At 48.7% G+C, this 14499-nt stretch overlaps 7 protein-coding genes across 7 annotated transcripts; 3 read left to right on the top strand and 4 right to left on the bottom strand.

The window, feature by feature from the left end:
* Positions 1–308: 308 nt before the first annotated feature.
* COCSADRAFT_80627 (uncharacterized protein) lies at positions 309–1369 on the bottom strand (the record flags this gene model as incomplete). Its single annotated transcript, XM_007697817.1, has 4 exons — positions 309–558; positions 619–733; positions 783–1106; positions 1135–1369. The coding sequence occupies 4 exons, from the start codon at positions 1367–1369 to the stop codon at positions 309–311; spliced, it is 924 nt and encodes a 307-aa protein (XP_007696007.1).
* Positions 1370–1678: 309 nt separating this feature from the next.
* On the top strand, positions 1679–4131 carry COCSADRAFT_349844 (uncharacterized protein; the record flags this gene model as incomplete). The annotated part of the gene is made up of 7 exons (XM_007697816.1): positions 1679–1857; positions 2332–2633; positions 2736–2909; positions 2958–3192; positions 3297–3390; positions 3443–3702; positions 3840–4131. 7 exons carry the CDS (start codon positions 1679–1681, stop codon positions 4129–4131), a joined length of 1536 nt encoding a protein of 511 aa, XP_007696006.1.
* A 1915-nt stretch (positions 4132–6046) lies between these two features.
* Positions 6047–8344, bottom strand: COCSADRAFT_196339 (uncharacterized protein). Its single transcript, XM_007697815.1, has 3 exons — positions 8051–8344; positions 7169–8001; positions 6047–7121 (listed from the first exon to the last, which is right to left on the bottom strand). The coding sequence occupies exons 1-3, from the start codon at positions 8193–8195 to the stop codon at positions 6186–6188; spliced, it is 1914 nt and encodes a 637-aa protein (XP_007696005.1). The 5' UTR covers positions 8196–8344; the 3' UTR covers positions 6047–6185.
* Positions 8345–8633: 289 nt separating this feature from the next.
* On the top strand, positions 8634–9522 carry COCSADRAFT_167628 (uncharacterized protein; the record flags this gene model as incomplete). Its single annotated transcript, XM_007697814.1, has 2 exons — positions 8634–8930; positions 9001–9522. The coding sequence occupies 2 exons, from the start codon at positions 8634–8636 to the stop codon at positions 9520–9522; spliced, it is 819 nt and encodes a 272-aa protein (XP_007696004.1).
* A 105-nt stretch (positions 9523–9627) lies between these two features.
* On the bottom strand, positions 9628–11188 carry COCSADRAFT_272231 (uncharacterized protein). The gene has a single exon (XM_007697813.1). It carries the CDS (start codon positions 11044–11046, stop codon positions 9850–9852), a length of 1197 nt encoding a protein of 398 aa, XP_007696003.1. The 5' UTR covers positions 11047–11188; the 3' UTR covers positions 9628–9849.
* A 442-nt stretch (positions 11189–11630) lies between these two features.
* COCSADRAFT_33308 (uncharacterized protein) lies at positions 11631–12693 on the top strand. The gene has a single exon (XM_007697319.1). The coding sequence runs from the start codon at positions 11688–11690 to the stop codon at positions 12498–12500; it is 813 nt and encodes a 270-aa protein (XP_007695509.1). The 5' UTR covers positions 11631–11687; the 3' UTR covers positions 12501–12693.
* Positions 12685–14357, bottom strand: COCSADRAFT_196336 (uncharacterized protein). Its single transcript, XM_007697812.1, has 2 exons — positions 13628–14357; positions 12685–13544 (listed from the first exon to the last, which is right to left on the bottom strand). Exons 1-2 carry the CDS (start codon positions 14127–14129, stop codon positions 12982–12984), a joined length of 1065 nt encoding a protein of 354 aa, XP_007696002.1. The 5' UTR covers positions 14130–14357; the 3' UTR covers positions 12685–12981.
* Between the last annotated feature and the right edge of the window lie 142 nt (positions 14358–14499).

The following is a 14499-nucleotide window of genomic DNA, read 5'->3' as shown; positions in this document are numbered from 1 at the left end:
CTAATAATTCTATTGCTAAGATATAATACAATGATTGCTTTCTAGTGCGCCTCCATAACTCTAATTTTGAGGTTGTTTTGGTGGGGCCACGCGCGCGTGGCGGTAGGGTACGGTAAATTATGTTACCTCCATCATATGTCTTTTCTCATATTGGTTACGATAATTCTCTCAGTGCTATCACTGTCCTTCAACGGTTGTTCTGTCGAAGTTACAAAAAATTGAGTCGAAACTTGAATACTGGACTCCTCTTTGTTTTGAATCGGTCTCGCCTTATGATTATCCAGACTGCCCAATACATAACTCTTGTTTTAACCTCGAAATGGTCTTAGCCAACTTAAAGCCCAACTCTTAGATCTTTCGCTGTTTCTGGAAAAAGACAACAAGAAGGACATGTGTCGAAAAAAGAAAGGCTTCAATGTAGCCATTGACGCACAAATGACCTCTACATTCAATTCAATTTCAGAGAAGATGCAAGCCGAGGCTTGGTAAAATGTAACATCCGGATTGCCGATGAAATTGTACACGTAAATGATTTGAACAATAGGGACGATGATGATCCTAGATTTCCCGCTTGGTTAGTCGATATTCTAGCGTAATAGGTCATGTTTGGAAATTTACCCAGATCCTAACGTAAACACTACACCCAGAAGAAAATTTTGCTTCATGCATAACTGAAGAGCGTGTAACATTGGAAGCGGTAATAGAATGATGAAGAAACCCGTGAGAATATTGACTACAAGCAATTAGTACAGTTGAATCCAGTAGTTAGAATAATGACCTACTAATAGCCATAGAAAAGTTCAGATCTTTCAAACATTTGCCATCCGTATGAGCGTTGGGATTGCAAGGTCCAACGACAACAATGGTAATAGAAAGACTGTAACCAAATGTCAATATCCCAACCGCGTAAATTGCGATTCGCATCCAAGCCTGAGTGCTTATCCGGTAATACAGAAAGAGCAAAGAGAACTTTGTGAGTGCTGGTGTCCAGACGTAGATGATGCATATTCCGATGATTGTTTGGAGATATCCTGTTAACTTATCAGGCGTGACATTCCAGGCGTGGTGGTCGAATCCAAATCGAAATGTTATTCTGTCAGTTTTCACTCACTATCCACAAAGCGGAGATCATACCGAAAGTACATATAGCGAACCAGGCAATGCATCCCAACCAACTGAAGAAAACAAGTAAATCATCAAAACCTGGATTGCGATTGAGAAAGATTCGTGTATACAATGGAAGGCCTAGGAAGAATGTTGAAATTGCGGTGATCGCGCTGTATGAAACCAGTATCCGTTGCTGTAGAGTTGATCTTGTGCCACTAAAGTCTGGTATCACGCCTTCGGGCGATGACAGTATGCCCTGCATCAGTGAAGAGCGTCCAAAGAGATTTCGAAAAGTCCAGGAAGTTTCGAGTCAGCAACGGCCCGTTCCAGTTGGCATGTACTTGGATGAAATAAAGTCAGGTCAGGTTAAGTAAGTATGCATCTAACGTGCGATGTACTTATCAAAGTATGAATGCTGGTATGCCTACTGTTTTCAAATGGATGTACGGAGTAGGAGGCCTTGATTCGGTTGTGCATGGATGTAGCCCCACTTATAAATTCCCGACAAGTAACAAAGAGTAAGGTGCTGCAGTTTAGCTTGTATCTGCATGGGGACTTTGTACTATGTAACATGCATGACCTCCTGAACCAGACGGTCGAAGTGTTCTTAGTTTATTCAGCTAGTGGTTCTCGGTCTTTGAAAGCTCTGTATACCAACGCTGACGTGAAAATCCGTAAGACCTGGAAAAGATCTTACACAGAATTCTCTTCCTACATCGAACACCAACTAACTATGTGCTATGTGCAAATGTATTAGCGCTAGGAAGAGCCTCGTATCGCTTACGAGGAAGGCGTTGAATTGTCCTAGCGTAGAATTCCTGAGGTGTTGACTGAGTCCCTGAAGTACCGCCATATGGACGGATGCTTAACTAACCGCTATTCGCTACTAACCGGCGTAAAATCCGCAACGTCAGAACCTTCTTTAGTTATGCAGGTTGTTTCTATCTTCGGATTCGTGAGACCGGTCTTCGCAGTTGCAATCTATGGAGCGTATGAGAACTGACTAGTTCCAGGGGCAGCGATTCGGCCGTGATCAATTTAGGCTTGAGGTATGTCTATCGTTACTTAATGCCCATATTGCGTAGCATAACACAAATATCCACTCCTCCTCATATCGGCGAGGTAATTTATGCACAACATCTCAAGATGGAACCCTCTTCAGAGGCTTTGATTGTGCTTTGTTCACTTCTACATATCAATTGGTTTTCACGAATTGGTTTTGAGACGCGTGGAGGTCGATCATCTTCTTCTCCCAGGACTTGTTTTTTCGAGTCTCTTCTTCTTACTCCTTACTTTCTATCAGGGTATCGGCCCAACTGTTGTCTCATATGTAGCCTTTTGGGGCACTCTCTCCTTATGGATCTTGTTATACCATGCATTCTGGCATCCACTCAGACATTTTCCAGGTCCATTTGGTGCAAAATTGTCGAAATTGTGGACTGTCAAACAGGCCTGGGATTCAAGATGGCATTGGCATCGCGTACAACAGAGTCTCCGAAAGGAGTATGGTGATTATGTAAGAACGGGTATGGAATGTCTTTCCGATAGTGTTAACAATGCGGTTGGCTTTGATCATTTGCTCCGAAGATTTGTTTGTCGGATTTGAGGCTGATCAACGATGGCAATAGGTCCCCGAGAAATTTCAATTTACGACCCGAGTGCCATACAACCGCTTTTGGGTTTTTCTTCCATGACAACCAAGGGACCTTTCTACGATGTTATGGAAAAGTCTCTTCGTTTGAACCGAGACAAAGTCTTCCACCATCAGCGACATAGGGTTTGGGATAATGGTATGAAAGAATGTAAGTTCTGTACACAGCATAGACGATGCTATCCACTGACAATTGTAGCGCTTTCTACCTTTTCTCCACTCGTTGAGGCGTTTATAGATAAGCTGCTTGCTCAACTGCACAAACAGAATGGCGAACCGACTGAACCATTGCACTATTGCAGCTACTATAGTTATGACGTTATGTCAAAACTTGCATTTGGCGAATCAATAGGATTTTTGGAAGGCAAACAAAGTGAAGTAGAGGCAAGCATTCTCAATACTTTCAATAGTAGCTCATCTGCTATGGGCCTTATGTACCATGGGCCTTATGTACCATATGCCTTGGTATGTTACTCACTATGAACTTCAACAACTATTAAAAATATTTATTGTATCCTGGACTAAACTTAGCATTTAGGCTTATGGACACACTTGGGGTGGTCATTTCAATTGCCGGGCCGATGAAAGAATGGCAAGACTGGAGCGTGTCCCAAATGAGACAGCGCATCGCCGTAAGCGTTCCAAGAAGTCCGCTCCATCCATGCTGATATTAAAGAATAGAAGCGGACAGATGGAAATACCGATTTTGTGGGACATCTCATCAAGAACACTCCTAACGATAAAGCTGGACTAGAACTACTATATGGCGAATCGCGACTCATCATCAGTGCCGGCAGCGAGACTACGTCTACGGCGTTGACGTTTACATTGATGCAACTTGCTACAAACCCGAAATACGTCGATGCGATACGAAAGGAGTTTCGTGACTGCGTATCTTTCAACTGCCAGCGGCCACTTCCAATGCTTGACGCAGTGATACAAGAGTCAATGCGTTTATGGCCATCAATCTTTTTTGCACCTCAGCGCGTCACCCCATCATCTGATTACACATCAATTCGCATTTTATTCCTGGAAATACAATTATGCAAATGCCGCCTTTCGCCATCTTTCGCGATCCAAGAAACTTTGTAAAACCGGACGAATTTTTGCCTGAACGATGGACATCGGAACCTGAGTTGGTGCTCAATAAGAACGCATTTATCCCATTCAGCATAGGACCATACAATTGCGTTAGTAAAACATTAGCCAATATGAAACTACAGATTGTCATTGCAAGAGTGGTGAATGAGTTTGATATTCGTCTTCCCGACGGATTCGTAGCAGAACAGTATTGGGATGGTATCAGAGATCAGTTTACAGCAGGACCTCCAGAAAGCCAGAGTTTCTTTTGTTACATATCAGAGCTGATTTGAGTCAGCGTTAGCTAATGTCGTCGCAATAGTACTTCGTCTCTCAAACACTAGAAGCTATCAAATGCGAGACCAGCACTATTTGCTATTGCAGAATGCTTGATATGTGGTTAACTGTTACATTAAATACCCAATGTAAAGCGTAAGGATTAATCTTTACAGATAGGAGGCAGATTCTTGCAGACCAGATTGTGAAAAGTACATTACATCTTGCTACCGCGCGTAGCCATACTTTCCATTCTCGGTTCCTTGGTTTCTTGAAAAGAATGTTCATTAAGATGAAACCACAGACAATGCACTTACTTGGGACCTCACCAACTCTTCAGCAGTTGATAGTCTGACCAAAACGCCTTTGTATCCATCTCGCTCCACATCTCTATATCTCCTTTTGGTCGACGGAAATATTCGGATGAAAACTATACCCACCCAAAAAGAGCATGACTAATGAGGTGTAGCTATACACTATTATAGTAAAGAAACATGAGTTTTGAGAATACTAATATATACGTAACGTCTAGCATTTTCGTACATAGAATAATATCATTTCTAAATACTTTGTGGTGAAGGTGGGTAAGATGAGACGTGATCGAACTCATGTGCAAACGGCGAGATACGCACATCCTCACCCCATGGCGTGGGATGAGTCACTTGATAGACAGAATCTGTATTTGAGAAGAGGAGAAGTGACTAGAGCTTTCCGGCTTCTACTTGTCCTGATGCTGGGCTATGCCTATCCCTGGTGCGATATAAGTGAAGGCAGACTGTGAGCACTGATTGAGGAACCGATTTTAGAAGCTGTTCGAGGGTAGGTTCTTTGCATTACTACCATTCACAAGGCCGATCAGACCCTGTTGAGCATTCTGCGGCGGCTGAGATGGCATTTTGGCGTGGATAGCGTCTACCAGCTGCTCAAAAGCCTGGAGAGTGCCTTGGAGATCTTCTTCAGTATATGTATAAAGGCATGATCCACGGTTCTATACACTCTTGTTCTCCATCATAACTATCCTCAACCGCCAGGATTTTACCTTGGTCTATCATATCGACAAAGCCACCAAGAATCATTTCAAGAGGGAACAACGTTTGCCGGCTATTCATGGCAATATCGGTATTATGATTAGGTATATGCTGCATGGCCGTACACTCGTCTTAATTTAAAACTAGTCCAAATGGATGAGTAGCACCCAGAGCCCCATTCGCCCAGTAAAAAATGACAAAGCGCCGCTTATTCGAACCGTCCTCGTCTTCGGTATATCTTACATCCTGCCAAAGTCTTTCGGGAAAGCACAAACAGACCAGGTATCGATGGAAGAAATGACACTTAGTACCCGGTTACATTGCAAATCTATGCCAAGCGGTCGTGAGGAAAGAGGCAACGGTGGCATCAAGACGATAAGAAATACTCGCAAGAACTGCATTACCACCATAGCATTCCCACCATGTCTATTTATCGAGGGTGTCAAATGCAAAGCCTCGTTGAGCCCGGCTTTGTTCAACAATATGATTATGAAGTGCTGCGCAACGCTTGTGATCCAGGCCTTCCATTTCCCGCAATGGACACTCGTTGCTGATGCGCTATTCTGGCCTAGTAGGAGTTCGAGAAACACAGCAGTAAGATTAATGATCTTATTCTATTTCAGTGTTATTCCAGTCCAAGTGTGTTGTGCGATAGGAGGATGAAGCGTATACATACCTAATGTGTTTTACTTAGTAAGTCAATAGTACAACCAGCTTTGGTTTACCGACGTATCAGCTAAGGTTAGACGAAGAACAATATTCACTTTGCTAGTGCATACCACAGAAAAAGCACCTGTAAGGCTAACCTTATATACAGCAGCAGCTGTCTTCTCCGTTTAGCATGGTACATAATGGGGCATCCCTCGTATCTACGCTCGGCATATGCATATCACTCGGCTGTTTCCATCCATTCAATCTTGGTCTGCTACCAATATCTGCGTAATACTTTGGCAACTTTTTTTTTACTTTTTGTTGGTCAACATGGGTATATCAAAAGATCTACATATCAGTACATTACACAAAGAACCAAAACGGGGCCATTACTATTTTCCCCCGGCTTGAATCATTTCAGGTGCTTTCTTGGCACTCGCTGCCTTTTTCGCCTCCATAATCTCCAGTCTGCTGAGTCCCATACTACTCAGATACTCATTGAAGCTACCGAGGATCCGCTCCAATCCTTCCCGAAGACATTCCCGGACTTCGTCGACCTCAGGTACCTTTCTCCTCTCTGCTTCTAGTTTGGCAAGTGTTTCGACATCGCTTGGGTGTATCGGAACTGTCTCCATGTATTCGTCGATCTTGTTAAGTGCTATGGTAAGCACGCGTACCACGGCCGGAATACCTTCGTGGAAACGACCGAGCGAATCTTCGCTAAGAGAGGACACGGCCAGATTCACAAGGGAAGTGACGGCGTTGCAAATTGACGAAATTCGCGAGTATGGAGCTCCAAGAACAACAATGCTTGCTGTACGTTGAATGGATTGTCTGAAAAGGGCGCCAACTGAGGAAGACACGAACTTGTTGTAGTACGTTGTAAAGAGTGACTCCGCCTCTTTGGCACCTTCTTGTGCCTTGCTCAGCCCCTTGTTGATAGCTTCGCGGCTATACGCTTTTTGGGCATTACCAGGAGCGCTGTGAGATTTCGCGAGATCCGCTGTTGCTGCTTCGAAATGCTCCAATCTGGAATTTGGCTTTGGTGGCGGTGCTGCAATCGCTTTGTCGTCCTTGAGGGGCTGTGAAATTCGTGGTACCAGGTTGACAGGTACCGCCGACTGCTCTTTGCCATCTCCAGCGACCGGATTGTAAGCAGGATCAAGACCAAGACTTAAGCGTTCGATGAGGAACTTCAGTTCGCCGAGACACAAGTCTGTAACTTGCTCGTGGGTAGGCGCCTTTTTGCGATCCATTTCACTGTATAGTGTCTTACGGCGGTCGGGGAAAGCGTCTGTAATGAGAGCAAGCTCCCAGAAAGCAATTGCCTAGATTCAGTCAGCCATGATCACGAACATGCATCGCCTCTCCATACCTTGACAGTGTCCTTCTTCGACTTGAGCCCATTCAAGAGCGAACCATTCGGGTCTTTTGAATCATTTGTAATGGGATTGTCGTTTTTCAACGGCTCTTGTGCAATGTATACGTCGAAAGTCTTATTGACAAATTCCCACAGTAGAACTAGAAGTGTTCCCTCGGTAATGAACATGAGACACAGTGGCAAGAAAGGAGCCAGGCCGGTGGGAGTAGAGGTCTTAGAAAGGCTCCAAAGATAGCGACCGAGGCTGTAGTAATAACTCCAGATCAGGTTGCGCGTGATTGGGAAGTAGACAATAAATCCAACAACAGCAATGGTCGCAACCAGGGAGCTCGACTTGGTTGCCATGCCCTTGAATTCTTTGATGAGGACATGTCTGGGCTTGGATGCTCGTCGCGCCGGTGCAGCGTCGCCACGGTCCTTCTTGGGCTTCATTGCCGGTACATCAATCTTGTCGTAATCCCTCCACAAGTGAACAACGGACTGTGCGGCTGCGAGGAGGTAGAAACAGTAGCGCAGGTAGAGTGGTCTCTCGTTCAGCCTAAACCGCTCATGCATGCGCCCAGCCTCGATGAATGCGAGCCTGTCCTTAGGGCCCCTTGACCAGATATACGTCTCGACAAAGATCATAGCGGAAAATGCATAGGCGAGGAGAGTAACGACAGTGGACAGGCGAAAGAAGTACTTTGTGAACGTCTGGGCCTGGGTAGGCGTCTGTCGGGGGCCGACGTGCCATTGGGAAACGCGAAGAACGTAGACGGAAAGCGCGGAGAGGAAGAGCAGAAGCGTCCGGATGCCTGTAAGGCCTAGTGGAAAAAACGACCATAGAGCTGTATGTGAGTTAGTATCTGGGTTCATGTTCCGTGATGGTCATCGTACGGTTGGCCCATTCGCCCATCCAACACGCGATCGCGTAGCAGAGCAACAAGGTGTATTTGCTCGCCCTGTTGAATCTGCGGTGGAGAGCTGGTGTCAGGTAGTCTCTATACGGGCGCACTTGAGTGCCCAGCTGTGCGAGCGCCATGGCTACGGTGAGTCGCGGCTGGAGAGAATGTATGAGTGAGGAAACAGCTATAGCATAGCAAGAAATAAAAAATGGCGTCGTGCCAGTGAAAAACGTGGGGGGGGGGACAGGAAAAGTGGTTGCGCGCAGGGCGTTGCAGCGATACAGAGACGCCCAAGTTTCGTCAAACAAACATGGGTCGGCGGAGCTACAAGTTGCTGCATGTTTGCTTACATAACAGCGGGCCCGCCCGTGCCATGTGCCCTTGGCCGCGGCTCGTCGTCATCGTCGCAGGAACCGTCCGAGCGAGCAGACCAGACCAATCCAACCCCCCCAGGCACCGACAATTGCATCAACATATCACTCGCCCGCAGTCACGTCGACAGTCGCTGGGTTCTAGACTCCTCTTATCACTGTGTAACCGAACCATCGTGTGCTCTCCCCCTGTTCAGTACCATCATGTCATTCCAGCGCTCCAGTGCCCTCGAATCGCAGCCTACATCATGGCGCCGGGAAGACGACGCAGCCTACGCTGATGACCCCGAGTTCCGCGACTTTGCCGACAAGCTGTCCGACGACCTCTTTGCCCTCACCCGCAATGTCGCCCGCCTGTCGCAAGAGACAGCCAAGCTAGGAACCAAGCACGAGACAGCCCGTGTACGCGAGCGCGTCAAGACAACCGTCGAGGAGACATCGGACAAGTTCAAAGAGCTCGGCGAGAGCCTCAAGAAGATCACCACATGGCCGGATGTCGGGGTACGTAGATACCGGAGCCTACCCATGGAAAAACACAAGCACCGTTTTAGCTAACCGTTAGAAACAACAGCCCTCGCAGAAATTCACTCAGTCGAAGCTGCAGCGCGAATTCAAAGCCTCCCTCACCGAATTCCAACAACTGCAGAAGCAGGCGCTGGAAAAGGAAAAGCAGTCCGCACAAGCCGCTCGCACCGCCCTCCAGGACGCAACCTCGCCAAGCGAAGAGCGGGGAGACTACGGCCAGCACCAGCTGCAGGAGCAGGAGCAGCTGCGCCTCGCAAACCAGGACGAGGTCGACTTCCAGGAATCCCTCATCATCGAGCGCGAGTCCGAGATCCGCAATATCGAGCAGTCGGTCGGCGAGCTCAACGAGCTGTTTCGTGATGTCGCACACATGGTGCATGAGCAAGGGGCCCAGCTCGATATCATCGAGGAAAATGTTGAGACGACGCATGATGCGTCGCGAGGCGCGCATATAAATCTTAAGCAGGCTAGCAACTACCAGAAGAGTGCTAGGAGTAAGGCGTGCATTCTGTTGCTTATCCTGGCTATTGTCTTGGTCATCATTATCCTTGCTGTCGTCTTGGACTAGATGACAGCAACCAGTATCTGCGTAAATGGCCTTTCTTTTTCTTTAACTCTTGTTTCCAAGGCGTTGAATGGTATGTTTGGGGAAGGGATTCTGATACCATGGCGTAACGCATTGTTTGCAGATATCCTTGCCTAGAGAGGGTTACATATTTATGAGTCGTACAGTTTAACCCACCTAATTCATGCGCTGCTTTTATCGATTTTCACGTCTTTCTTATTTGTAGTCTCACAATAGAGACAAGTTTTGCATCAGTTGGGGTGGATGACATTGTGCTCTATATCATACCATGCTCTATATTCCCAGACCTCTTTATCAAGAGTCGCAACTCTAGTCGCTCTTGACAGGCTCGCCCTTCTCGTCAATCAAACTCTCCTCAGTCCTGACGGGTCCCTCACCAACGCCCGTCAAGATAACCCTGCTGACACCTTCCTCTAGCAATGCAATGGCAGGTCCAGCCTCAGACTTGACCTTCTCAAGAGCCTCTGCATTGGCTTGGACAGCCTGTCCCCTCTGACCTTGCCATCCATCCTTCTCGTTGAGAATGGTCTTGAAGAGGCCTGCTACCTCCTTCTCGTTCTCCTCAAGGTAGTACACAACAGCGTTTGGACCCGCGTCAAAAGTGTATGCTGCAATGATCTTGCCTGCCGCTGCATTGATGCTCTCAACAATCTTGATAGCAGCGCGGGAAACGTCATTGAGGTAGAAGATGGGTGGGAATGTGTCGAGGCAGGTAGCGTGGAAGGAGTTGCTGTCCATCATGGTGACCTTGCCGAATGCCTCAAAGTCCTTGTTCTGGATGGCATCCTGCATTTCCTTCATGCGCCTTGGTACCGTCTCGCTGGCTCTTGACTGGAAGAGACTCGAGGTTGCGACTGTGGTTTGCATACCAGTGGTGCTCGACACACCCTTCTTTGCTGCACTGACGACCAGAACAACGGCACGCATGTTTGGCCAGTGGCTTGCAGGTGCGACCTGGAAAGCTACGCTGTCACTGCCATCTGCGGCAGAGCCTTGCTCCCAGCCTACGTATCCGCCAAAGAGCGATCGGCATGCTGAGCCCGAGCCTTGACGAGCGATGCGGGAGAGTTCTGTGGGCGAGGCTGGAAGCTCGTATAGGTTTGCAATGGCGCGGACAAGTGCTGCGAAACCAGCAGCTGAACTGGCCAGTCCAGCAGCGGTAGGGAAGTTGTTCTCAGAAACAATACGGAGTGGGAGATCGGCCAACTTGGGCAGGCTTGAGTCCTTCGCCTCGAGCTCTTTCCTCAGCGCCCTCAATTCCCTGAAGCATGCTTGTGTTCTGGCGCCAGAGACATCTTGAGACTGTCCATTGAGAAGAAGGGTGTCTTCTTTCGGGTAGCCAGAAGAGCAAGAGGCTGTGGTATGGGTGCGGAGGTCGGACTGCGCAAGGGTCACGCTAAGGGAAGAGTTGGTGGGGAGATTTAGCTTTGGGTCACGCTTTCCCCAGTACTTAATTACTGCGATGTTGACGGGGGCAGTCGTGCTGGCACGGTGGATGTCAGACATTTTGAGAATGTGTTTTCAAATCAGTGTCAATAGATGGGGGAATTGGGGGGAGTAGAGGCTGTGAAAGTCGGAGGACGTGGTGATGTTGTTATTTATATGCAGGGTCTAAGTACGGTAGGGCCTAGCAAGCGGGGACCGAAAAGGCGCCAAGGGGGAGTCGGAACAACACCGCTTTGGGGCTGGAAGATAACTGAGTTGTCCATACATAAAGGGTAGTGAGAGCATGTTTTACCAATCAACATTGATCCTGGGTGAGGTGGCAGCAAATCCATCCAACCTTGGCGGTTGATACTGAATAATACATGCAGGAGTCTCCTCCGTAGCCTATAGAAGGAGCCAATACACCTTTTCGTAATCTATCGAGACATATTAACCAATCGTATCTAGAAATGATGAGATTACCTTTCGTTGGGAGACATGCCCTTGTTGTCTAGAATCCTTGCAGCGTACAACGCTAAATACCTTCGCGCTCATTTTCGCTGACCGAAAAGTTGTCCATGGCTGCACAGGAATCCACGACAAGGCCAGCCAATCACAGCGAACCGACTTCCGCAGAGTCCGTGCGTAACATTTCTCCAACCACTACCGTCACCATACCTAACAAGTTGGAATTCCATTCAACATAGCCAACCATCACCACAATGTCCTCTAAAGATGACCCCGCAGCAGCCTGTCCCGTCGACCATAAGACTCGCGAGGCATGGCTTGCTCAGGCCCGCGCCCAAAACACCAATGCGCCTCCAAATCCCCACCACACACCCATCCCCACGCCCGCCGCCCCGCCAGCAACACCTCTACGACCACAATCACAATCGGCCGTCCAGCAATCCTGCGACTCCTCGTCTCTCGACCAAACCGCATTCTCCCCTCCACCAACAAGTACAAGCGCCTTCTCCCAAATCCGACTTGGCACCGACCGCGAAGTCAGCACCATCCCGCGCGCCCTCCCAAACACCCCCTCGCAAACCCCCGCCAACAACGAGCGCGACACGGGCGCCGACAAAACCACCGGAAACTGGATCTATCCCTCGGAGCAAATGTTCTTCGACGCCATGCGCCGCAAAGCCTACGACCCCTCCGCGCCCGACATGCGCACCATAGTCCCCATCCACAACGCCGTCAACGAGCGCGCCTGGCACGAAATCAAGCGCTGGGAGCAAGGCCGCGGCTCTGAAGCCTGCGGGGGTCCCAAACTCGCTTCTTTCTCTGGGCTCAGCACAAGTTTGACGCCGCGTGCCCGCTGGAAGAGTCTGATGGGGTACCAGCCACCGTTTGATCGCCATGACTGGGTTGTGGATCGTTGCGGCACGAAGATTGAGTATGTGATTGATTTTTATGCAGGGAGGGATGAGGGCAAGGCGGGGAAGGCGTTGAATTTTTATCTAGATGTTAGGCCCAAGTTGAATAGTTGGGAGGCGGTTAAGACGAGGGTTATGAGGTTTTGGGGGTTTTGATGTGCCCCAAAGGGCATGTTGAATGTGTAGGTTATGAATTGTTTGGGGAGATGAGAGGCCTTCATGTCTGACGAACCAAGTGTACTATATCCACCTGTACAATATCAATGCTACGATACTTTTTTCTATTTTCTTCCTTCTTATAATCTTAGGTAGCAAAAAAGAAGATGAAGAAATGAAATATCCTGGACGCAAAAGCCCGAGCAAGACTTCATTTTGGTGAAGAGAAAGAACATCGAATCGCTGCGTCAGGAAACAAACCACCCGCACCGCTTTATCAGCAAAACGCCCATGCCCCCAACCCCCATACGCCATGCGTGTGCATCTGAACAAGTATTTTCTGGCCCCAAACCCACCCTCATCTGAACTAAAAAAATTAAAGAAAAAGGTCGCTCATATCAAAAATTTCAATCCAACAACTCAGGAAGAATAGCACAGTCCATAATATGCCTAGGAAAAACAATACAATCATAAGTTACTGTCACGCCCGGTAAACATCTATCCCCAGTTTCTTCAGCTTATTACAATTCTTCAACTCCATATTCCTCGCCTTATTCATAGCCTCCATATCGACCGAGAACCAGCCCTGGGCTTCCTCCATAAGCTGCCTCTGCTTGTATTTCTCGGACTGACACCTCGTGTTTGTAATGTGAACGTACTGCTGCTCGGCCACCTCGTCAAGCTTGCGCCATTTTTTAGGAGTGTAGTCGTGGACGTCCTTGGGGTTGACGTAGTAGTCGATTTTTATGCGAGAGGAGACGCGCTTGAGTGTGTTAGGTGTGCGGGGGGTTTCGAAGACGAGGTTGGGGCCTGCGGATGTAGAGGAAGAAGAAGAGAAGAAGGAGGAGAGGAGGGGAAGGACGAAGAGGAAAAGGAGGGGGAGGAGGTTCGCAAACGCAGAAGAGAGGTTTTGTTGGCCTTCGGAGCCGGGGGGCGCGGCGGTGCCGGGGCGTCTGCGTGGGTGGCCGCCGCCAAATTGGTGGACGCGGATTCCTGGGCCGCCACCAAGGTTGAAGACGAAGCCTGGGCCGGTGTCCATGCCGCCTGCGTTATATGTTAGTTTACAGTGTCTTTTTGGACTGTGATACCACTGCCAAGCACAGTGTCTCTGAGGGTACTGGACATACCGAAAGGCCCTCCGAAAGCGCCGCCAAAGAATTGTCTGAATAGTTCCTCTGGTGTCATCTCCTCCTCAAAGCCGGCCGGCCCTCTCCTTGCAAATCCATTTCCGAACGGACTCGGGCCTCCACCACCACTCGCTCCCGCCGCAGCCCGCGGATCGAACCTTGCGTCAGGGTCCAATCCAAACTGGTCGTACTTCTTCTTCTTATCCGGGTCACTCAGCACCTGAAATGCCTTGCTGACCAACTTGAACGCCTCGTCTGCACCGTCGTATCCATTCTTGTCCGGATGCGTAAGTAATGAGAGCTTGCGGTATGCCTTCTTAATGTCCGAGTCTGAACAGGTGGCTTTTACTTCCTCAAGCCCAAGGATCTTGTAGTAAGCGGTTGGCGCGCATTGCTTGATACGTATTACGGCGGCTTTTTGTTCTACGGTGAAGGCTCGGCCGGCGCTGCCGTCGTGATGTTCTCGCGATTTGGCGTCGGAGCCAGAGGTTTTGCCTGACATGTTGGCCGGAGGGCTATTGTTGTGTGGGGTATGCGTGTGCTTTTGTGGATGGGGGAGATTAAGCCGCCGTGTGGGCAGCGGTGTTAGTGAAAAGCCTATGCGCAAGCAATAGATGGCTGGCCTATGTTATATCAAAAGTCACCGTGTGTGTCTGGGTGCGGGAAACGAGTGGTGCGGAAGCGGCGGTGCGGTGTTGTGGTTCGAGTCGTGGGTTAAAGCCGCTATCTGTTATTGAAGTTCGCGAGACCCGACGAGGCCAGTTGACCGAATCTAGGCTGGCACGGGCTGACGGCCCACTTCCTGACCTAACGTCATTGAACTTCACCAATCCCTCGACCCCGGTCTCTTTGCGCAACCATTTCTCCAAGAA

The sequence above is a fragment of the Bipolaris sorokiniana genome (assembly GCF_000338995.1).
Source record: "Bipolaris sorokiniana ND90Pr unplaced genomic scaffold COCSAscaffold_2, whole genome shotgun sequence".
NCBI classification, from domain to species: domain Eukaryota; kingdom Fungi; phylum Ascomycota; class Dothideomycetes; order Pleosporales; family Pleosporaceae; genus Bipolaris; species Bipolaris sorokiniana.
This window is presented reverse-complemented; position numbering and strand designations above follow the sequence as displayed.

Excerpts from the sequence above, each read along its gene's own strand:
- COCSADRAFT_196339 (XM_007697815.1), bottom strand. The coding sequence starts at position 8,195 with ATGGCGCTCGCACAGCTGGGCACTCAAGTGCGCCCGTATAGAGACTAC. Across the intron at positions 8,002-8,050 it reads GATGGGCGAATGGGCCAACC|CTCTATGGTCGTTTTTTCCA; the intron begins GTACGATGACCA and ends ACTCACATACAG. Across the intron at positions 7,122-7,168 it reads CGAAGAAGGACACTGTCAAG|GCAATTGCTTTCTGGGAGCT; the intron begins GTATGGAGAGGC and ends GACTGAATCTAG.
- COCSADRAFT_272231 (XM_007697813.1), bottom strand. The coding sequence starts at position 11,046 with ATGTCTGACATCCACCGTGCCAGCACGACTGCCCCCGTCAACATCGCA.
- COCSADRAFT_33308 (XM_007697319.1), top strand. The coding sequence starts at position 11,688 with ATGTCCTCTAAAGATGACCCCGCAGCAGCCTGTCCCGTCGACCATAAG.
- COCSADRAFT_196336 (XM_007697812.1), bottom strand. The coding sequence starts at position 14,129 with ATGTCAGGCAAAACCTCTGGCTCCGACGCCAAATCGCGAGAACATCAC. Across the intron at positions 13,545-13,627 it reads CGCTTTCGGAGGGCCTTTCG|GCGGCATGGACACCGGCCCA; the intron begins GTATGTCCAGTA and ends CATATAACGCAG.